The sequence below is a fragment of the Eschrichtius robustus genome, chromosome X (genome assembly GCF_028021215.1).
Source record: "Eschrichtius robustus isolate mEscRob2 chromosome X, mEscRob2.pri, whole genome shotgun sequence".
Classification (NCBI taxonomy): domain Eukaryota; kingdom Metazoa; phylum Chordata; class Mammalia; order Artiodactyla; family Eschrichtiidae; genus Eschrichtius; species Eschrichtius robustus.
Window position 1 is genome coordinate 121,974,245 of NC_090845.1, and position 24,771 is coordinate 121,999,015.

Below are 24,771 nucleotides of genomic sequence, written 5' to 3' on the forward strand. Positions count from 1 at the left end.
TGTGACTGCAGTTGTCAAGAGGGTACTCTGGTTTAGTCAAAGGCTGTGTAAAGAACAGAAATACAGAGTGGGGGTGGAGGGGGACTGAATTCAGGAGGAGAGTTTTCAGGCACAGGCGCAAATCGTCACCATTCAAAACGAGTGTGAGGCCCTATTCCAGCCATACAGTTCCATTAACTGAATTTGCATCTCCCAGTCACAGAAGTGATATTTCCACAGTCTTGACATTCTAAATATCAAGAGAATTAAATGCAAGCCAAAAAAATCCCCTCAGCTTGTGAAGATCATTACATGACACACAGTAAATTCAGACAAAGGGAAAAACTTTTCTCAGTACTGATAAGAAAAGCACCAAAGAAGTCATCACTTGAAGAATTACAGCTAGACTGCACTGCATTTGAAAACAACCTGGGTTAGCAGCGAGGTCAAAGCCTGGATTACCTTGGTATATGAAGCAAAAAGCATTTAGAGGAGTGCATGCCCTCACATTTTCCCTTCATTTAAATTCTTGCACTGGAATAAACAACTCTGCTTTCTAGGTCTATATTCCATCTGATCAGAAATGTACCAAGAAAATGTCCATAGGACAACTATGGTCAATTTTGTTTATGGAACAAAATGCATTTATAAAATAGCTTTATTTCCACTGCCCCCTAGTCTATCCCTAAATGATTATAGATGGTGATGAAGACTACATGTTTCCTGTTCCAAAGCAATAGCCCATAATCTAGCAACACCACCAGGTGAGTTCTAAAGAGAATTTCCATAACATTCAAATTTAATACATAAATCGGTGTTCTTTCAAAACACTGATTTCAAAATGCCAGCAAAATAATTGACGCTATAGTTATGAAAACATCGCTTGCCTTCGTTACATGCCTGCATAAAGGAATTTTCGTTGAATCACATTTCCAAATGTGAAATGGTCACATACATTGGTAATCCAGACTACAAGAAATAAGTTCACTATGTTAACTTATTTTAAATAAAAATAAGTTCTAACCTGACCAAGTTCTTCATTAAGGTCTGATGTGTTAACCAGGGCTCCTTCATTGATTTCTTCATCATAAAAGTCCTTATCCCATGAAATGAAGAAGGAGCCCAAGAATTTTTGCATTTCTACTGTGACATACATGGAGACAGGAATGATAAAGTTGAACAGAACCATAAATGACAGGAAGTCGGTAAACATTTTCAAAACCTAAACAAAAGAAATAGTTCATGCTGATTATATGCACAGTTCCATCAAGCAAGTGTAATATAAACTTTCTATCTTTTAATTTCAACGCTGAAAGCACTGCTCTTCCCAACGACACTGTATCATTAGTAAAAATTTTCACAGTACATGAAAACAACATTTACAACACCCTGAATTTGGTCACTATTCTTCAGTGAATGTACCTTGACTTAACACTTTTCACTTCCTTAAGTTCTCTGCTCCTCCCCACCCCCCCCAATATGAATGTAGGCTCAAAGTTTTCATGTAGGCACTCATTACGTTTCTATCATGATATATCACAAGCTCATAATATATTAACATGACAGACCTTCTTGCCCAATTGCTTAAAACTCTTAACCAAAGAGTTAAAAACAAGGATAGATGCCTAGGGTTAAAACAAAAAATTCTAACATTTCTTAAACAGTTAATGGTTTGGGGCTACCATACAACCAAGAGAAAACCCAAATACCAAAGGTATCATTATCTGAGCAGCATTTCAATAAAGCGTGTCTCTGTCACAATGTGCTAGGGTTAAAGTTTTCAGCATAAAACAAATTACCTTCAAGGTCTCCCGCTCTTTCTGGGTCTTTTGGTTATACCAAGGTTCATCGTTATATGGGGTACTTTGCCAAACATACTTTAGAGTAGTGCATACTGCAGCTTTGGTCAGTAAGATAAATAAATACACAATCAGGAAGGCATTAATGGATCTGAAAAATAAGATATTATGGATTTAAAAACCATTTAATTACTTAAGATATCAACCAGGTATAAACTAAACTGTTCAGTTTTCTAAAGCTTCTCCTGTGTACGATGTGTAACCATAGCACAGACCTGTATGGATGCTGCTAACGCATTATTCTTGAGTGGTAAAATGGAAAAGCCAGCCCTAGCCCCAACCCAAAGTGCAACGGCTGACTAGCTCAACACACCTTTAGTAAGGATCCTAGAGAGTGACAGAACACACACACACACACACACACACACACACACACACACACACACACACACACACACCCATTACCTACTCCGTCCTTATAGAAGGAGTAGATTGTTTCCATTTCCCTGAATCCTAAAGGTTTGGAATAGAGGGTAGAGGAGCAAATGTGAAATCTTCAGGCTTAGTGTGGATTCTTTTAGTCTGAAAGTAGAGCTATGGAGAGGGTGTCACTGATATACTGGATATCCACGCCAACAGGAGAGTGAGGTCTGTGCCAGCGGCAACTGGCTTGAAGGTGTGTGTCATGTACCACTTCAATATCTCCCAGGAGACTATTATCTGTGTTGTACAACCTCCTTACATATAGCAACAAGAGGACCCCAAACCATTATCCAGCAGCAAAAGAGAATAAATTTCAACTAAACCCTGCCCTTGAATAGCTAAGTGAGCTTAGGTAAATCACTTATCATCTCTACGACTATTTCTCTATCTATAAAGTGGACAGGCTAACAGGAATTACTCTGAGTTGCTCAGAGGATTAAACCAAATCAGACATACAAATCACTGAGCAGTTTCTGGAACACAAAAAGTACTCGAAATGGTAGCACTACTACAATTTATGTTGTTTTTGCTTATGGTTGTTATTTAGAATTACTGAGAAGTAACAATTTCAGTTCAATAACAACTAAGGAAATTGTGGTGTACACTAACTTTTCAACAGCAGAACGTTTCTGAGATTTCCCTTGGTAGTTCAATGCCATTTTGGTTTCCATTCCAGTGTAAACAGCAACTCCTAAGGAATAACAATATGATGAAAATTAGGTTTCAAATGAGATTGCCAACCCAACTCCCCACCCAGTTGGATCTACCAATTTTTTCACTCTATAAAAGTAGGAATTCTAAACTCTCTTCTATTCACCAGTTGATATATCATTTATAGTATAATTTTAATTCTACATAGTTCGTCATAGTTTTCAAGTTAGTTTACCATCTTATAAATTCCCAACACCTAAAAATAGGCTTAGATTAAATGGAATTAAATGCCATGTTCAATTTTTAACTGCACTATTTAGGCACAGGCTTTAAAAGACATATTTCTAGTAAGTATATCTTAAAAACGTTCACCATATATCTTCTTGGTATTTTTTAGTGTAGCTCCTTTCAACAAGAGATTTTCAGGTCCCAAAGACCTAAACAAAAAATGAACACAACTTATCCAAACAGCCCAACAAATAGCACCATCAACTTTGGCGACATATTTTGCCCTAACATACATCTATCTCCAAAAGGTTCAGAATGTATCTGTTTACTTATATCATATGCTTACTAACACAGGACCAGCTGAAAGATATTTCCCTCTGAAGTTACTTGAGGATACAGCACAGATGGAAGCACACACAGTACAGGAGTAGCCAGCAACACACAGAGATAAAGAGATGCACAGAGATAAAAGGATTATGAGTCACAGACAGCAAGACAAGAACGGGACGGAACAGCAGACATCAAGAAACAGAAAGAAAAGGTGACAGTAAAAGGCTGGGAAAGCAAATGTCAAGATGGGAAAGACACACTGCCATATTTATAGAGAGTAAACACGCCTTTTGGGGGATCATTGGGCACCCGGTGTTTCTTTAACTTCTTTTTGAGTATTGGCTATAAAGGCCAAGTGGAAAAGTTGAGGTAATTAACTGGATGATAGAAGAGGGAAGAAAACACCCCTTTGTCCATGAATTGTTACATTATAAATGATTAAACCTTTCATTTTACTTAAGTCCAGCTAATTCTCCCAGCATTTTATCTCCTGCCTAGTCCCTAAATTACTCTCCCTTAACACACTGTTCTCCAGATATACTTCCAATATTGTCAGGCACTGTACAGCCAAGGACAATAAATACAGTGCTTAGAACATATTTGGGATTATTGGTCAAAGTGTCTGGAGCTCTACAATTTTAGAAACCCTCAGCATCACTTCCAACACCACCCCCCTCCCAGGACACACACACTCTGAGCTGCTACCAATCACAAGGTCAGCTACTTAAGACCCATTAGTGGCTAGTTACTCCAGGGTTATTCACCTTTGCATCCCTTTCTATAGAGGAGAGTATTCAACTATTTTAATGGGCTTAAAAGAGAAACACAGCTCCCCCCAAAAGGACAGATTAAAGAATTATAAACTAACCTGGCAACAGCTTCAAGACTATTACTATAGATACTGATTCGGCCAACAAACCTGCAAAAAAGAACATAATAGCACACGTGTCTTCTATATCTAGATAAAATCTATTTACCCCAAATATGGGAATGAATCAAAATACAAAAAATGCAAGAAGAGATAAGACAATGAACTATGAAAGCCTACTGTCTTTCTTTTTAAAAAAAGTTAAGTTGAACCAATATGGTATGTAACATTTTCAACTAATTTTAAAAATATTATGGATTATAAGAATGTAAACAAAGATTCTAAATTGATTTTCAAGATCTACTTGGCACCGTGCATGCACACATTACCCCTCTCATCTATACTTCACATAAATAATTGGTTTCTATTTCACATTCATGTGAAGAAAGGTTTCTGGTGCTAAAACAACTTTTAAAACCATTAGTTCAGTAGTTCTTTCACTTGAGCATGCATCAGAATTACTGGTGGGCTTCTTAAACCACAGATTTCTGGGCCCCGTCCCCAAGCTTATGGTTCAGGTAAGAATGTGAATCTGTATTTCCAACAAGCTCCCAGGTGATGCTGATACTGCTGGCCTGGGATCACCGTTTGAGAACCACCGGCATTAGGGGACACTTGATCACCATCTTGGAAATTTCCAAACTGTCTTGCAGCCGATCTGAATACTGAGCTTGATCTGACCAAGTGATCAGATATATGGCTATGCATATGGTAATCTACATTTCTGAAAAATAGGGTAAAAAGCTCTAAATCCTCCTTAACAAGAATGTTATGAGTATTTTATAACTTACATTAGAATTTTTTCAGAAAAATTGATTATTACTAAACACACAAAATATGAAGGTCTGCTCATTCATTCATCATGTATTAATTGCACCATTACTATGCTTGCTAACAAGCAAGAAAAATGTGTTCCTTGCCCTAAAACAGACAATCAGGCAATTACAATGTAAGTGATGACCACTAGGGTGGTGGAAGTACAAGGTATTCTGAAGTCACATACCAAGGGTACTCAATCTAGTCTAGAGAAATTAGGAATAACCTTCCCTCACTAAAAATCTCCTTCATATTTGAGGTAACTGAAATTTAGGAGTTACCCTATAAATATGCAAGGATGTATATTATTGTCTAACTCAGGCAAAATCAGTCACTCCCTTTTCTGTGATTCTATGGGCCTTTTACTCACCTTTATTATCTCACTGTACTGTAAGCCTAGCTTTACTGTTTTATCCCCTTTGCAAACTGTGAGTTCCCTAAAGGCAGGGAACAGCTATTTTGCTTTGTGATTCTAAGTTCCTACTATCAAGGTGGATACAGAAGAAGAAGGGAAAAAGGAAAGAAGGAATGATGGGAAGGAGGGAGGGTAATATTCATGTAGTAGGATGAATACTTTGTTTTTCCACTACTGGGCACTGTTGTAAGCCACATCCCGCCATTTGGTCCCCTATTATGACCAACAGCATTCATTAACCAGATGGCTGGCATGGGTGATGGATGCCATCCGTAAAGGTGGAATAGAATATAATTAATTGGCCCACTTGGGGATAAAACCTATTATTCTATCCTCATTAACACCATGCTCTAATCAACCAAAGTAACCAGTCTTAAAAATCAAATGCCAAGGGCTTCCCTGGTGGCGCAGTGGTTGAGAGTCTGCCTGCCAATGCAGGGGACACGGGTTCGAGCCCTGGTCTGGGAAGATCCCACATGCCGCGGAGCGACTGGGCCCGTGAGCCACAGCTGCTGAGCCTGCGCGTCTGGAGCCTGTGCTCCGCAGCGGGAGAGGCCACGATAGTGAGAGGCCCGCGCACCACGATGAAGAGTGGCCCCCGCTCGCCCCAACTAGAGAAAGCCCTCGCACAGAAACGAAGACCCAACACAGCTAAAAATAAATAAATAAATAAATTAATTAATAAAAAAAAAATTGGCAAAATATAAAATTTGAAAAAAAAAAAAATCAAATGCCAAATTTTTTGACAACCCACAATGACTGTGAATGAATAAATCTACTCCAGAAAGCCTAACTGTAGCAAAATAGAGGAAATCACACCATTTCACTGCTCCCTCAACTTAACTGTTTACTTTGGACAAGAAACAGCCTACATACAATACTCAGTTCATCATGATCCTCATAAAAAAGGACAGAGTGCCTACTAATTGCATGGCTCCATATCTCCTTCTCTCTTTAATGTTGGATGACACATAAAAGTGGTTTATTTTTGTTTTAATTAACTCTGGCTAATGCATGAGTTTGATAGATCAGCCTTACGGGATTACATAATCTTAAAATGTGATGGACGGCCATGTCTACAAATAACAATAATAAAAGAAAAACCACAAGTAAGATGCCTGGGCCCACAATGATTTATCTTAGGCTGGTAGCGAACAAGGCTGATTTGATTCATTTCCCTGCCAGAAGGAAGGAACAGCTCATAAAAACACAAATGCAAGGAGGCTGGTAAATGGTGGGTGTTTCTTTGCAATACTGGTGGCAAAGAGAAGCAAAGCCATCAGACAGCAGTAAAATGAAACCAGGTAATTCTTACTTGTAGAGGTCAGGTTGAGGCTGTTCACATTCAATTGCTGCTCTGAGGGTATCAATGGATTCGGCTGTACACAGTTCAATGGTGTCACGTACCGCATAATGTGTCTAGATGAAAGCAGAAGAAAAAGCAAAAACAGCCCCCCCCCCAAAAAAAGTGTAATCGTATACCCACCTGACTTCATGAACACTGTATGTTTTTAGTAAGAGGCTTTGGCAGAATGATACAAATATTGATGCACATTTCCAACTAAATAAACTTGATGGTATTATTCTTAAAATATATTACAAATAATTAGAAAGATAACTCTGCTGCAAGGGGATTTCAAAGATAATGAGAAAACTAAAAGCTTTTCTTGATACTGACAGCAGAGAGAATTCCATTTGCAGCATGCATATAATTAACTGAAAACCCCATGAAAAATTTAATGCATTTTTTTCTCCTATTTATAGAACTGAGACCTATTATTTTGCTCACCATAGTGTATGGTGATGTTAACATACACATAAGAATTGAACATAACCCTTTTGGTCATAAGAATGCTAACATTTTTGCTAACAGAAAGAAAAAATTCATCAATAGTTTCCATTATACAAACAGCAAAATTAATGATCTTGAAAATGCTTCGGGTGGCTACAATTTATGTAAGGAGCTGGGAGATGATGCGTCTTGCCTTAGTCAGACAGTTAGAATATTCTACTAATGTATATTATGTACTTACTTGATTGACCCAGAACTCAAGGCAGGCTCCAATGAACCCATTTATAAATCATCAAAGAAGGGCTGACGCAGATTCAAAGACTGCACCACTTATGCTGAAGGGAAAGCTGCTGCACAGTCTTCGGAGAATATTATGGATCTGCCTCAGCTACATTTAAAACTATCTCCTGACTTGGAAAACCTACGTACTTTTAGCTGATTTATCAGATCAACTTAATTGGAAAATGAAACCACTTGAAAGTTTTCTGCCTCTAAACAACTTTTTCCCCTATTAGGAAATCTTTAGGTAGATTTCTCGATTTTTGTCTTGACATTCCCTCAAATACAACTTTGTTTTTCAATAGTTTAAATGGGACTAGTTCATCACCATGCCCCTGAAGAAAAAAATTAGTTATCTAACAGGCATTTAAGTTCCTTTCCCACATACTGAGTCCTGGTCCTCAACTCCAGATGGAATAAACAAGCAGAGGAAAGCCCTCAAGGATACGCACAGAGGTGAGCACATTAGTATTCTTCCTTAAAGGCAGCATATAGAGGATACATGTTCATGCCCTGTGGAGCTCTGGATGATAGCCAAGAACTGACAGTGCCGGAAAGTACCAGGGACGTAACTTATCCTCCAGTTTGAACAAATTTACTCTAACACACTTATAATTCTTCCTAGTTGAAATAAAGCAAATATTTGCCAAACTACACCCTAAGGTGTTTTTAAAAAGTAATCAAACCATTCCAGGTTAGATTTTCGATATGCCAGGAATAAACATTTTTTTCAAGAAGATAGTCATCACTTTAAAAATAAAAATAGATCAAACTGTAAGGTTAGAGTACCTTAGGGTGAAGTTATTTTCATAGTTATATAGTTTCAGCCTAAGACTACTCTCATTTTTAAAAGCCTAAATAAAATATTGAATGGGTTAATGTCAATATGAAATGCAAACACTGCTATCAAAAATGTGGTGGCTTTCATTTGGGGTGTGGATTTCCTCACCCAACACCACCCTTTCCCCCAAAGTTGAGTACTTGCTTAGAAGTTCAAAGACAGTTATATAAAAGCTGTCTTCAAATACAAAACTTACACAAACAGGAAAAAATAAGATAAAAGATTAGGGGGCAGTGGGATGGAGTATTGTATGATTAACTATCCTGAGCTCAAAATGTTTAGGCAAGGTTTAATCTCCATTACCTTGCAATTGGATTCCCCATCAAGACTTGCAGTAGTAACGTAACAGGTTCCATCAACTGTGCAGGATGATAGAAGAATAAGATCACAGGGAAAGGTTTCATCTGCCTGTACTTCTACTACATCACCGACCTAGCATAGAGGGAAAAATAAATATAAATATTCTTAATTCCAAACAAAGCATTCATTATACCTCAAACTAAAGTCAAAACAGTAGCAAAAGACCTCTCCTCCTCTAGGGCTTAGACTGTCTCAGCATCCTATACCATGTGAAAGGTGATGAAAGAATATCACTCAACATTCAGAATCCTCTTTAAGGTTACAATGACTTAGGATGCTTTTAGATTACCTTAGTATTGAACTTTAATCTCTAACAAATGATTCCAGCACCCAGGGACCCTTTTGCTCTCTGTTGTTTCTGGTATTGGTGTTTGATAAGAGAATGGCCATTATCATTTCATGAATGAATCAAGAAAATCTACACATCTTAACTTGAGCACTTCATAAACACTGGTCAGCCACACTCCCACTCTGCATCATAGATAAATATTTCAAAATGCTTTGCCTTCCAAGTGATAACAGCTATTATTTTTGGGTCATAGTTCTCTCTTCAGTGCTCAGAAAATCTCGCTTAATTAGAGAGGTGTTTATGTTTCCCATAACATTTGGAAAAAACTTTTTTCAAATAGGTCATTTTCCAACAATTCATCCGCTATGAGCAAGTACCCAAAGCTCAAGTAGAGGAAAAACATGAGAGAAGAAACAACCACGAACCATTTCTAGCGCATAATTTAATAATGTAGGAAATAAATCATGATGATTAAAACACAGATCTTTACTACTTGACTTTATGTCCCAGCTCTGCCACTTAACTATATGACCTTAGGTTAAGTGTCTTTGATGATTGCAACTACCTCATAGGATTGGCTGGAGTATGAAATGAGGACACAGGTAAAGTGTTTCGTAAAGTGCCTGGCATATATTCACCCTCTGATAGTTGCTAATTGTAATTATTACTAATACCCTACAACTGCTTTACTTCTAACTTATGAATAGTCATAAAATTTTTTTAGAAGGATGTAAGGAAATTATCCAGCCCAGTGCATTCCAACATTTTCCATGTCGTGGCACACACAGAAAATGATAAGTAACCCTTTTGTACAGCACTTCCAGATAAAGGGAGGAGGCTGCTGGTGACAGAAGACAACCCGCCTCAGGAGAGAGTCACAATATCTGGCTCACCAACTCTGGCACACTGGTTGTGAAATGCTGAACTAACAAATGACACACCTGCCTTCCAATTGCTACACACAGTTTGGCAGATGAAGATGAGGATTTCAAGATCTATTCAGGAACAACTTTATTTTCTTTGCCAATCTTAATCAGTAGCCCAGAGCAACAGCATCAACAATGGAACTAATTTGTAAATAATATTTTATTTTCTTGGATCTTTCCTTCCAAACATACACAAACACTTCTGTTGCTTACACAAAGCCACAATCTATGCTTAAATACACAGAAGAAAAATAACAAACAAAATCCTAAAGCATCTTAGAAGAAGGAAACACTCATTAAAGAACGGAACATGATTGTCAGGCACTGATAAATAAAAACCACAAACAGAATTTCTTCTACAACATTGATAATGATTCGCTCAGATATGAAAAGATCCCTGCACCTGGAGTGCAAGTTAAGGCTGGTAAGATGGACAGGGGCCAGATCACAAAAGTCCTGACAGGTCAGGGTCAGGGGTTTAGGCCTCACCCTGAAGGCAAGGGGAGACCGGGAAAGGACTTTTAAAGAAAGGGAACAACATGGGCCAGTTAGACAATCAACTCTAGAGTTGTTTCCACTTAGCATGTACAAAGCCACAAGAGAACATCACTATCCCTTGTCATAAATATTAGAAAAAGCCAGATAATCCACAGAATCATATTTTTTTGGAGTTCATCAGAGAGCTGAGGTTGCAGGGCAACCAAATGAACTGAATTTCAAGGGTGAAAAGTCCCTCTGAGGAGAGAGAGGAGAAATAAACTGTTTCACAATTGATGAAGCACAGGAGGAAGAGACGACTGCCATAAAAGTGCCTAGGAAGAAAATAACTAGATTTTTAACCAACTGTAAAAGGCTTGGTAAGGGCCAATGTGACAGTTTCAAATCTCTGCAAGCCTGAGAGAAAAGAGGAGACCATAAGCACGTATCAGTTCTTCTCTATAGGCATCCACTGAGTGCTCATGAGAAAGCATGAGGACAGGAGGCCTAAAAGAGCCTTCCTCACTGGTACAGGCATACAGGTTGTGAATGACTGCTGTGGAGGAACAGACACAAAATATGCTACCACTGTGGACCCTTCTCTCATATGAGGCAAAAGCCATCTGTGCCTAAGAGAAAGGCAAGAAACCCTCCCGGGCACAGTCTCAGGGTAACGTTAACTACTGCTAGCGGGCAGATAGAAGCAAAGCCATCTGCTGCTGGGGATGGGACAGGAAACCCCCTCATACTGAGGACCTAGCACTGATAAAAGGCAAAGTTCAGCTGCCATGGGAGGTTGGGGTGGAGGTGAGAGGAGAGTACTGAGAAAGTTCCACCCTGAGGCAAAGGTGCCTAAAACCTGCCTAATACTGAGATGGAGTAGGAAAACCAAGAAACCACTCTGTTCCCACCAGGAACCCCAAAAAGAGCAATCTACCACTGGGGGAGGAGAAAGGGCGTAGAGAGAGGCATTCACTGTGTCTCAGGAATGTAGGACCTGCTGAAAGCAGAGAATGGAACAGGAACACTGAGAAAACCCCTGTGGCAGCCCAGCACTGCAGGCATTTAAAGTCCAGTGGTGTACTGAAAGCATCAACAGCTACAGCAAAATCCAAAGCCAGCCAACTCCTTACCAGACTGACTCAACCCCCAACACTGATGGGCTGGCTGACAGAATAGGTGTGCCCACTACAGACCACAAATACAGGTTACCTGCCTCGGTCTCCAGCATTCTTTTACATGCACTGCCCAAAATTCAATAAAAAAAAAAAAATGAGATGCACAAAACCAAGACAAAAATGACCTATCATCAAAAGATAAAGGTGTCAATAGGACCAGCCTCAGAAATACTCAGATTTTGGGGCTTCCCTGGTGGCGCAGTGGTTAAGAATCCGCCTGCCAATGCAGGGGACACGGGTTCGAGCCCTGGTCCGAGAAGATCCCACATGCCACGGAGCAACTAAGCCCGTGCACCACGACTACTGAGCCTGCACTCTAGAGCACACAACTACTGAGCCCACGTGCCACAACTACTGAAGCCCGCGTGCCTAGAGCCTGTGCTCCACAACAAGAGAAGCCACCGCAATGAGAAGCCCACGCACCGCAACAAAGAGTAGACCCCGCTCGCCGCAACTAGAGAAAGCCTGCGTGCAGCGACGAAGACCCAACACAGCCAAAAATCAATACATAAAATAAATTAAAAAAAAAAAAAAAGAAATACTCAGATTTTGGAATTATGAAACAGGGATAGAAAAATAGCTATGAAAAAAAAATAGCTATGATTAAGATATTAAACTATTTACTGGAAAAGGTAGACAACATACACATGCAGATGAGGAATTTGGGCATAAATATGGAAACTCCCAAAAAAAGGCAATTGGAAAAGTTAGAAATGAAAAGCATGATATCAGAGGTAAGGATTTCCTTCAATGGGCTTATAAGCATACTGGATACAAAGGAAATAATCAGTAAACCTGAAGAAACTCTTCCAATATTTCTAATGCCAAAACCCATACTCCTTCCCTTATAAATACCTGTGTTTTTCCATTGGAATTCCTCAAGGCCTGTTTCTCTTCTCTGTGTTTTATGTGATTCCATCCAAATTTCTATATCCACCTAAAACATCTCTGAGCTCCAGGCTTGACAATTCCATCTGGCTGTCTAATAGGAATCTCAAAATTAACACGGCCTGGGACTTCCCTGGTGGTCCAGTGGTTTAAGACTCTGTGCTCGCAATGCAGGGGGGGCCAGGATAGACCCCTGGTCAAGAGAATTAGATCCCGCATACCACAACGAAGATCCCACACGTGGCCAACGAAGATCCTGCGTGCCGCAATTAAGACCCAGCGCAGACAAACAAATAAATATTAAAAAAAAAAAATTAACATGGCCCAAGCTGAATTCCTGATTTCCCTTCACCCCCACCTTTTCCCCTAAACCTATTCTTCTCCAGCTTATTTAATAGCAACAGCATTTTTAAAAAATTAATTAATTTTGGGCTGTGTTGGGTCTTTGTTGCTGCACGTGGGCTTTCTTTAGTTGTGTCGAGTGCGGGCTGCTTTTTCTTGTGGCGCGCAGGCTTCTCATTGCGGTGGCTTCTCTTGTTGTGGAGCACGGGCTCTAGGCGCACAGGCTTCAGTAGTTGTGGCACGCGGGCTCTAGAGCTCAGGCTCAGTAGTTGTGGCACACAGGCTTAGTTGCTCTGCGGCATGTGGGATCTTCCCGGACCAGGGCTCGAACCCATGTCCCCTGCAATGGCAGGCGGATTCTTAACCACTGCGCCACCAGGGGAGCCCCTAGCACCAGCATTTTGTTTAATAGCACTATTTAACGCACCTAGTTGCTCAGGCCAAAATCAAGGAGGCTATCTTTATTCTATTTTGCTCTTTTTCTCCCTCCCTACATGGAATACATCAGTAAGTCCACACTTTACCTCCAAAAAACATCCTGAATACATACATTTATTTTGATCACGAGACAGGAGGGACAAAGTTGTGCTTACGAGCATGGATGCCATACCCAGACTTGCTTCAGTTCAAATCCCAGCTTTCCCACTTACTAGTTGTGGACAAGTTTCTTAACTACCCTATGCCTCAGTTTCATCATTTGTAAAGAGGGGATAACAAAAGTACCTATTTCATAGGACTGTTGTAAAGTAAGGATTAAATGAGTTAATAGAATGTAAAAGGGAGTGCCTGGCATATTTATGTAACATATAAATGTTAACAACTATTTTTACTGTTATTATCTCTTCTACTATCATTCTAATATAAGCTCTTATCATCATTTGCTTATACTACGGCAGTAGCCACCTAACGGGTTTCCCTCATTCTACTTTTGCTCATGCCTCTACTGTGCTCACTCTCCAGAGTTGTCTTTTCTTAAAAAGTAAGATCAAGTCACCCCCTAGCTTTGAAAAACCCTTCAAAAAATTCCCAATGCACTGAGGATACAGAATAAGTCACTCTCCTGCTTAACAAGAGTCCCCACACTCCCCAGCCAAGCAATCAAACACTTGGACACTTCTAGTTTATAGGCATCTCTTTCCACACACAAATACTCCAGAAAGGGCTCAATCAAATAGCATTTCACACAACAGCATCAACTCATGTAATTCAGATTATACCTGGTTGAGGTCAGCCTCAAGGAAAAGTAGCCTGGTGAGGAAAGTTGGAAGATGGGGGTCCTTCTAAGGCAGTGGGGGTGACAGCAAAAACAGAAAGAGGAAAGGAGAGTTGTGGGAGACTTTTACTTGCTTTGCAATTTTACTTCGTGCCCTGGGAGCAACAGATTTAATGCTATGAATCACTTATGCTGCCTTTGGTTCTTATATGAACAAAAAGCTGAGTTTCTACGACTGGTTTGGAAACTTCAGATCCTAACCACTCTAGTTCATCACAAGGTCCTCTCCTCTGGGATGCAGAGAACAGAGAAAAGAAAAAAGAGTGGAAGAAAGACATCTTATGTCAAACTTGGGTAACCCTCCCACTCTGTAGCCTTCCTCCCATCATTACTACAAGAAGATGCAAGATAATTTACTTATTGCTGGGGATATGGACAACTTATGCCTGGAATTCCGGGTATTTAATAAATAATTTAGCAGTGATAATACTTGATAAAAATATAGGGAGGAGAGTATTATTTTGTATGAATTCATACCACAGCCCTGAATCATTCTGGAATGGTATTTTCACCTACCTTCTTCTCTTTCTGTTCCATACATCTTGTTCCCTTGTTCTGGAGGATTTGATTTCCATTAGGTTCTATAATTTAATCCATATTCATATAGAAACATTCTTTTAAAAATAATACAAAATTGACAAACAATTTTGGAAGACTAACAAAATTAGAAGATTAACAAAATTGACAAACCCTTAGCTAGACTAAGAAAAAAAGAGAGACGCAAACAGCTAATGAAAGAGAAGACATCACAACTGATGGCAGAGAAATAAAAAGGATTATAAGAGACTACTACAATTATATGCCAATAGATAAATACCTAGAAACATACAACCTACTAAAACTGAATCACGAAGAAATAAAAAATCTGAGTAGATCCAAAACTAATGAGAAGATTGAAGCAGGAATCAAAAACAGAAGAAAAGCCCAGGCAAAAACAGAAGAAAAGCCCAGGATCCGATGACTTCACTGGAGAATTCTACCAAGCATTTAAAGAAGAAATAACAATTCTTCCCAATTCTTCTAAAGAATCAAAGAGGGGGGAACAACCCCAAACTTATTCTATGAGGCCAGCATTACCCTGATACCATCACCAGAAAAAGACACTACAAGAAAACTACAGACCAATTTCCTCAACGAATACTGATACAAAAAATCTTAGAATACTACCAAATCAAAATCAACAGCACACTAAAATGATCATACACCATGACCAAATGGGATTTATCATTGGGATCCAAGGATATATATATGAAGATCAATCAATGTAATGCAACACATAAACAACGTGTTGCATGATCATCTCAATCAATGCAGAAAAGGCATTTGGCGTAATTCAACACCCTTTCATGGGCTTTCCTGGTGGCACAGTGGTTAAGAATCCACCTGCCAATGCAGGGGACACGGGTTCGAGCCCTGGTCCAGGAAGATCCCACATGCCGTGGAGCAACTAAGCCCGTGCGCCACAACTACTGAGCCTGCGCTCTAGAGACCGCGTGCCACAACTACTGAAGCCCATGAGCCTAGAGCCTGTGCTCCGCAACAAGAGAAGCCCGCACACCGCAATGAAGAGTAGCCCCCGCTCGCCACAACTAGAGAAAGCCCGCGCGCAGCAACGAAGACCCAACGCAGCCAAAAATAAAAAAATAAAATAACAAAACAAAACAAAACACCCTTTCATGATAAAACCACTTAATAAAATAGGAAGAGAAGGAAATGACCTCAACATAATAAAAGTCCACAGCTAACATCATACTCAATGGGGAAAGCCTGAAAGCTTTACCTCTAAAATCAGAAACAAAGGAAGGATGTCTACTCCAGCACTACCATTGATCACTGTACTGGAAGTTCTCGATGGAACAATTAGACAAGAAACAAAAAAGGTATACAAACTGGAAAAGAAGTAAAATTATCCTGGTTTGCAGATGACATATTATATATAAAACCTAAAGATTCCACCAACAAAAGAAAAGTTAGAACAAACGAATTCAGCAAAGTTGCAGGATATAAAATCAATACTCAAAAATCAGATGCATGTCTATATACTAACAATGACCAGTCCAAGAAGGAAATTAAGAATATCATTTACAATAGCATCAAAAACGATAAAATTCTTAGCAACAAACTCAAACAAAGAAGTTAAAGAGTTGTACACTGAAAGTTACAAAAGCACTGCTAAAAGAAATCAAAGATAATACAAATAAATGGAAAGACATTTCATGTTCATGGATTGAAAGACTTAATACTGTTAAAATGTTTACTTGCCCCTTACTATCCAAGGGGCGCAGTGGTTAAGAATCCACCTGCCAATGCAGGGGACACAGGTTTGAGCCCTGGTCTGGGAAGATCCCAGATGCTGCGGAGCAACTAAGCCCGTGCGCCACAACTACTGAGGCCTGCGCTCTAGAGCCTGCATGCCACAACTACTGAGCCGCACACCACAACTACTGAAGCCCCCGTGCCTAGAGCCCGTGCTCCGCAACAAGAGAAGCCTCCGTAATGAGAAGCCCACGTACCACAACGAAGAGTAGCCGCCACTTGCCATGAAAAGAGAAAGCCGGCACACAGCAACAAAGACCCAATGCAGCCAAAAATTTAAAAAATTAAAAAAAAAAAAAGGCTATACTCTCCAAAGTGATCTACGACTCAATGGACTTCCTATCAAAATGTAATGGCATTTGTTTCAGAAATAGAAAAAAAAATCCTAAAATTCATATGAAATCTCAAGGGACCCTGAGTAGCCAAAACAATCTTGAAAAGGAAGAACAAACTTGGAGGTCTCACATTCCCAGATTTCAAAACATACTACAAAGCAACAGAAATTAAGACTGGCATAAAGACAGATACATAAGCCAGTGAATAGAGAACCGAGAAATAAACTCTTGCACATAGGGCCAAATGATTTTCAACAAGGATGCCAAGACCATTCAGTAGGGAAATGACAGTCTCTTCAACAAATGGTTTTAGAAAAAATGGGTATCTATATGCAAAAGTATGAATAGAGTTGGATTCTTACATCATATACAAAAATTAACTTGAAATGAATGAAAGACCTAAATGTGAGACCTGAACCCATTAGACTCCCAGAAGAACATGGAGAAAAAGCTTCAGGACGTTGGACTTGGCAATGACTTCTTGGACATGACACCAAAAGCACCGGACAAAGATCAAAATTAGAAAATGAGAATACATGACCAAAGTAAACAATCAACAGTGAAAAGGCAACCTACAGAATAGGAGAAAATATTTGCCAATCATATATCTGATGAGGGGTTAATATCCAGAAAATATAAGGAACTTCTACAACTCAACAACAAACAAATACCCTGATTAAAAAATGGGCAAAGGACTTGAATAGACATTTCTCCAAAGAAGATATATAAATAGCCAATAGGCACATGAAAAGATGCTCAACATCACTAATCATTAGGGAAATGAAAATCCAAACCAAAACAAGGTATCATTTCATACCCATCAGGATGCCCACTACCAAAAGAACAGAAAAAAACAAGTGCTCAAGAGGACAGCGAGAAGTTGAAACCCTTGTGTAGTCTAGACGCTAACGTAAAATGGTGCATCCATTATGGAAAACAGTGTGGAGGTTCCTGCACAAATTAAAAATAGAATTACCATACGATCCAGAAATTCTACTTCTGGGTATATATCTAACATAATTCAAAGCAAGATCTTGAAAAGTTATTTGTATATCTGTGTTCACTGCAGCATTATTCACATGGCCAAGAGGTAGAAGGAAGCCAAACGTCCATCAACAAGATTAACTGAGAAAGAAAGGGTGGTATATACATACAATGGAGTATTACATAGCCTTAAAAAAGGGGAAATCCTGTCATATGCCACAACATAAATGAACCTTGAAGACATTATGCTAAGCGAAATAAACCAGTCACAAAAGGACAGATACCATACGTTCCCTCTCACAGGAAGTATCTCTCTAAAGTAGTCCAAGTAATAGAAACAGAAAATAGAAAAGTGTGTACCAAGGGCTAGAGGTTTGCTGTACAACAATGTGAATATACTTAACACTACTGAACTGTATACTTAAAAAATGGTTAAGGGCTTCTCTGCCGGCGCAGTGGTTAAGAATCCGCCTGCCAGTGCAGGGGACACAGTTCGAGCCCTGGTCCAGGAAGATCCCACATGCCGCGCAGCAACTAAGCCCGTGAGCCACAACTACTGAGCCTGCGGCTCTAGAGCCCGCGAGCCACAACTACTTAAGCCAGTGAGCCACAACTAATGAAGCCCGTGCGCCTAAAGCCCGTGCTCCACAGCAAGAGAAGCCACCACAATGAGAAGCCCACACGCAGCAACAAAGACCCAATGCAGCCAAAAATAAATAAATAAATAAATATTTTAAAAAATGGTTAAGATGGTAAATTTAGTATTGTGTTTTTTATCCCAATAACACAATAAAATAAAAATAAATAAATAAAACCTTAAGACTAGGATAAAATATTTGTAAAAGACCCATCTGATAAAGGACTGTTATCCAAAATATACCAAAAAAAAAAAAAACTATTAAAACTCAACAACATGAAAATGAACAATCTGATAAAAAAATGGGCAAAAGACCTAATAGATACCTCATTAAAGAAGATATTCAAATGGCAAGTAAGCATATGAAAATATGTTCAACACCATATGTCATTAGGGAATTGCAAATTAAGACAAAAATGAGATACCACTATACACCCATTAGAATGGCCAAAATCCAGAACAGTGACAACGAATGCTGGCCAGGATATGGAGTAACAGAACTCTCATTCACTGTTTATGGGAATGCAAAATGGGTAGCTATGTTGGAGACAGCCTGGAAGTTTCTTGTGAACTAAACATACTCTTACCATATGATCCAGTAATCACACTACTTGGTATTTACCAAAATGAACTGAAATCTTATGTCCACACAAAAACCTGCACATGGATGTTTACAGCAGTTTTATTTGTAATTGCCAAAACATGGAAGCACCCAAGATGTCCTTCAGTAAGTGAATGGATAAATAAACTGGTACATCTAGACAAAGAAATATTATTTAGTGCAAAAAGAAATGAGCTATCAAGCCATGAAAAGACGGAGGAAACTTAAATGCATATTACTAAGTGAAAGAAGCCAATTTGAAAAAGCTACATACTGTATGGTTTTCACTACATGACACTATGAAAAAAGGCAAAACTATGGAGACAGTAGAAAGAAGAGTGGTAACCCAGGGTTGGAGGGAGGGATGAATAGGCAGAGCACAAAGGATGGTTAGGGCAGTGAAATGATTCTGTATGATACTATAGTGTATAGGTCATTATACATTTGTTCAGACTCACTGAATATGTAACACCAAGAGTGAACCCTAATCAAAACTATGGACTTTGGGTTATAATGATGTGCCACTGGAGGTTCATTGATTATAACAAATATGCCACTCTGGTGGGGGATAATGATTATGAGGAAGGTTGCACCTGTGTGGAGAAAGGGGTGTATGTCAACTCCATAATTTCTGTTCAATTTTGCTGTGAACTTAAAACTGCTCTAAAAAGTAAAGCTTACTATTAATTAAAATAAAATCTGTTGGGAACAAAAAATATTATTTGATGTGGACAAGTCTAAAATTTTATCAACAGGACTCTTATTGGGTAATACGAAACAATGATTAATTTGGATAAAAAATTAAATTGCCTGAGATATTAAAAAATAACAATACCTTAGAACTATCATACGTTGCTGGTGGAATATAAAATGGTATATAGCTGCTGCGGAAAACAGTTTGGTGGTTCATGAAAAAGTTAACCATAGAGTCACCACATGACCTAGCAATTCTACTCCTACGTATATACCCAAAAGAATGGAAAACAGGTGTTCAAACAAAAACTTGTACATGAATATTCATACTACCAATATTCCTAATGGCCAAAAGGTAGAAAAAACCTAAAATGTCCATCAACTGATGAATGGATAAACAAAATATGGTATAGCTATATGATGGTGTATTATTCAATCATCAAAAGGAATGAAGTACGGATACATGCCACAACATGAATGAACCTCAAGAACATAACAATAAGTGACAGAAGCCAGACATAAAGGCCACATAGTATATGATTCCATTTATATGAAATATCTAGAATAGGTAAACCCACAGAGACAGAAAGGAGATTAGTGGTTGCCAGGACCTGGGTGAGGGAGGAATGCAGCATGACTACTTAATGGCTATGGGGGTTTCCCTTTCCGGGTGATGAAAATGTTCTGGAACTAGACAGTGTTGATGGTTGCACAGCACTGTGAATGTACGAAATGCCACTGAATTGTACATTTTAAAATGATGTGTTCTTACTGTAATTTTAAAAAAGAATGAACTACAAAACAATACCTTGATTTTTTCACTCTCTTTTCTCACTCGCTTTGCATTTTCAATAATGTAAACAGTGCTCTTGTTGACTTCATTGTCAGCTCTGTGCCTGAGCCAATCTTCATATCCCTAGAAGGATAAAAATAAGGACATAATCAAGCTCACATAATGAAGTAAAATTGTTAATAAATTTCTATAACCCCCTCTATGAGTCACCAGCAGGTATTTATACTTACAGTATTAATTTCAACTCAGAATGCTAAAGAGACAACACTGTAAATTTTTGCAGCAAAAACTAAGATATGCTTTCAAAATATCCCTTATAGCTTTATTGCATTAAAAGGTTCCTGCATTCTATAGATAAGTATTAATAAAAACACAGGCATTCTTCAATTGTGAAGGACTATGATTTATTTTTCTAATTCTGCTCTTATTCAAGTTAATGTTAATTTTTTCTACTCTTTAATTTGAAAAAAGTTTTATTTTCTTATAGACCGAATCACTTAAATATGTTCTTGTATAGTAGACTGTTGGAGTGATCATCTCTGAGGAAATATAATTCCTCCCCAGGGACAGAGAATAGAAAAGGCAAGGAGGATTATTTTGGAACAGTATCTATCTAAAACTGTTGTTTTAGAGAACGACGGTTAAACTTCTCCACTGACTTGGTGACAAAAGAAAATACAAATTGTTGTTCATTTTGTAGAGTTAGAAGTAATCAGAGTTCATTTTCCTTCGGGCTTCCTTTGGTCTAGAGTAAATTTAAGCCAAAAGAACTAAGGATGGAGGACGTTCATTTGTTTTAGCATGATCTCCTTCTTTTTTTACATCACTTTGCTTTTTTTCTTTATAATAATGAGTGTACCTTTTCAAATCTAACTGTGTGAAAAATCTCTTGCTCGCCTTCCCCTTTTTTTCTCAGCTGCTATATATTCATTCCTCTTCTGTCCTTCTTTATGGCAATGTTAGGCTATCACTTCATATGGTACTTTCTGTGATGTCAGTGAGGAAAGAAAGGCCCCAACATGAACTAGTACTGGGAGTAAACTGAATCAGTAAGAGCTTTTGAAAACCATACAGGCTATTCTTGGAACCAGAAATTCTATGATGTTAAAGAAAATAATCCGAACAGCCTAAGGAAATAACATTCCAAAAGTCTTTATTTAGCAACCAAACACTTGATAAAATATTCTTGCAGTTCCTGGTAAGCAAGATAGAAGACCAGATAACCCCAAGAGGAAAGATAACCATGTTCCCAATATTGTTAAGCAAACAGTTGGGAAGTTTTGGGGGATACTTTTTAAAGTACTTTTGATAAGTACTGTCTAAAAGTATCCTTGTAACCTGTCAGGTCCTATGGACTCTCCGATTACATGATAAACATTGCTAACCCACCCCTTCACCTCCAGTTTCCTGTTTCCATTTTCAATTTCATCTGGAATTTTTCAAAGGCACTATCATAAACCGTGACAGGTATGAACTTTGACAAGAAACAAGAATAAAAGTCTCTTCTACCCACGACCCCCTTCAGCAGCATCAGGAAAGACAACAAAATTAAAGTAAGAAACTCAAGTATGCTCTTGAGTTCTTTGCTATAGGCAGCAATTTAAAAAGTCCACAAGAATGGGAATTTTTCAGACAGATATAGCACATTGAAAAATGTAATGCACATTAAAAATTCACCTCACACTTCCCCACTGAGCTGCACCTTCTACTTACTCTCCTTTTAGGGTTATATTCCGCCCCCCCCCCCCACAGACACACAAATAGGAGGAAAGGAGCAAAGAAATTAAAGATGCACCTTACAATCATTTTCATGTGTTTTCAATAAGAACCAAATATAAACTAAATTCATCAAGGATACCCATTCTATACAAATGTGAAAAAGAACCTTTGACAATGAAATTCAAATCAGACAGCACTGAAATGCAATTATAATTGTAAATTAGAAATTTACCTGTTTGATGGCTGTAACAGTTATAACAAAGAAAAGTGGAAGTCCACTGGTAACTGGGCTAGTTGGTGTGTCTACTGTGACCTAGGTAAAGAAATGAAATTGAAAGTAAAATGAAAATAAGCCATTAACTCATATGCAGCACTTACATGCTACAAACATTTCAGAAAGAAAGGCAGACAAAACATATTCCGGTAGCAGGGTGAATGTTAACTTTCATTAAAACAAAAGCAATCCACATAGCTGTTAGTTTAAGAAAATAGTTCTAAATTTAGGCTTAGTTTTCATCCCAGCTTGAACTAACCCCTTGACTGAAATACATCCATTCATTTACCATCTATTTGTTGAGCACCATTCTGTCAGCCTCTGCGCTATTATCAGCCAGGCTCTAGAGATGCTGTTTTATTTTAAATAAGATGGAGAAAAGTCCCTGCCCTCATAGAGCTGGCAGCTTACAATGAAAACCAGACATTAAAACAAGTGAGACACTGAGATTTGAAGAGTAAATAGAAGTTAACTAGATGGAAGGGAGGGCCTTCCAGGTGCAGTGAAGGGTGTATAGCAAGTCTCTATGGTAGGAGGGCATGTGGCACCTGTAAGAAAATAAAGGAAGCCAGCGGCAAGAGAGCATGTGGTATGAGATGCAGACTAGTCTAGATGTTTTACTAGAGTTTTCTAGTAAAAGAGCTACTTTAGAAATATGTAAAATCATAGGTATCTTAAAATATAATATTAGTACTTCAACAAGTCTTATTATAATAAGCCCTGAAACAACTTTTTAATCACAGGGCATTTTAAGGTTAGAAATGGATTGAAACTTGGTTAAGGAAATTAAGTTTCTAATGGAGCTCTTACCTGTACAAGGAAAATGATGAGAAAATAAAAATTTGCAATTCTTCTAAACTGTTCAAACAGATTCTTTGGGAGGAAATTCCAAAGTGTATACTGTAAGGGGAGAAGAAAAAAAAAGATTATTAGAAAGGAAACTTGAAAAATACTAATGATAATGACTCATGATTCCAAATTATCACAACACTTTGAAAGCATGTTAAAACCCAAACCTCATACATATGAATAAGCGTGTACTTAGAGGTAGAGTATATAAACTTTCTTTTCAGGAGTGAAGTTTTCACTTGGAGCATTCCAACTGGGCCATCTAGTCCCACAGCTTTGCTTTCCCCGACCCGATCTAAATTAGGTTCCCTGTTATCTGCTCTCATATCATCCTATACTTCTCTGATAACACTCGTTTCAGTGAATAATTATATGTGTGCATAATTTAATTAAAGTTCCTCCCTCAATAGGCAATGAGATCTATAAGGGCAGACCTCATCTGTCTTTTTATTACTTTTTCTCCAACACCTAGCACAATGCCTGACATAAAGTAGACAATAAATTAGTTGGATGAGTGAATGTACTAATTTAATTAATTCCTTTGGCTGAGCTAACCTCTGGAATCTTGATCATCATCACAAGTATAATTCTGTCCCTATCACCGCTTCCCACCTCTGTGACAGCTGAGGTGTACACATAACCTTGGGTCATAGAGGGCTTTCATTTTAATCAACAACACACCACCCTGCGCTTTGGTAACTGGTAATAGGTAAAGGTTTCAATGCTAAATTGTACATGGGCAGGTGGAGAAAACTCTTGGGCCATCCGTCAAATCACAAAGACCTTCTCACTGATACCTTAAGCTCAAGGACTAGGTAATTTTAAAGTCACCAGTAGTTGGATTTTCTAGGTGTCTTAATAAAGAAGACCAGAAACCAGAAAGAAAGAAATGTTTCTTAACCTAAAGATCTAAATTTATACTTGAATGGTCTCCATATGTGAGAAAATGTCCATTATATTAGGTAAGGTGACTGAAAAAGCCAAAGTTGTAGAGCATGATACGACAGATGGGGATTTACTACTAACCTCTCTTTAAAAGGTGTATGGGCTCAAGGTTCCGCTAACCTAGAAGGTTCTTCCCCCAGGGTTCACAGAAGTGCCTCAGGGAAGCCCATTCAAAATGAAGTGCATAATTGTGTGTGGATGTGTATCACTTGGGAGAAGAGAGTCCACAGTTTTCAGATTCCCAAGGCAGCTTGTGACCAAAAATAAAAGGGATCAAAACCACAGATCCAGTCACTTTGAAGCAGCCGTAGTTCAGATCAGCACTTAACTGTCCCGATAACTGAAGGTCAATTTTCTAAAACAACAAACTAAACTCCAACAACAGGCTAACAGCTGAGCCTCTAGCTTGTT

General features: G+C 38.6%; 1 protein-coding gene across 6 annotated transcripts in view; it reads right to left on the minus strand.

Annotated features, from left to right (window-relative positions):
• The window catches only part of ATP11C (ATPase phospholipid transporting 11C), a 164,941-nt gene that overhangs the window by 61,363 nt on the left and 78,807 nt on the right, over nt 1-24,771 (minus strand). For all 6 annotated transcript variants that reach the window (XM_068532843.1, XM_068532844.1, XM_068532842.1 and 3 more), the window contains 10 exons: nt 23,377-23,466; nt 22,525-22,605; nt 20,589-20,696; nt 8,785-8,913; nt 6,885-6,988; nt 4,339-4,389; nt 3,285-3,349; nt 2,871-2,952; nt 1,779-1,929; nt 1,004-1,201 (listed from right to left, as the gene is read on the minus strand). In XM_068532843.1, the coding sequence (XP_068388944.1) occupies nt 1,004-1,201; nt 1,779-1,929; nt 2,871-2,952; nt 3,285-3,349; nt 4,339-4,389; nt 6,885-6,988; nt 8,785-8,913; nt 20,589-20,696; nt 22,525-22,605; nt 23,377-23,466 (1,059 nt within the window). The remainder of the gene's footprint in view (nt 1-1,003; nt 1,202-1,778; nt 1,930-2,870; nt 2,953-3,284; nt 3,350-4,338; nt 4,390-6,884; nt 6,989-8,784; nt 8,914-20,588; nt 20,697-22,524; nt 22,606-23,376; nt 23,467-24,771) is intronic.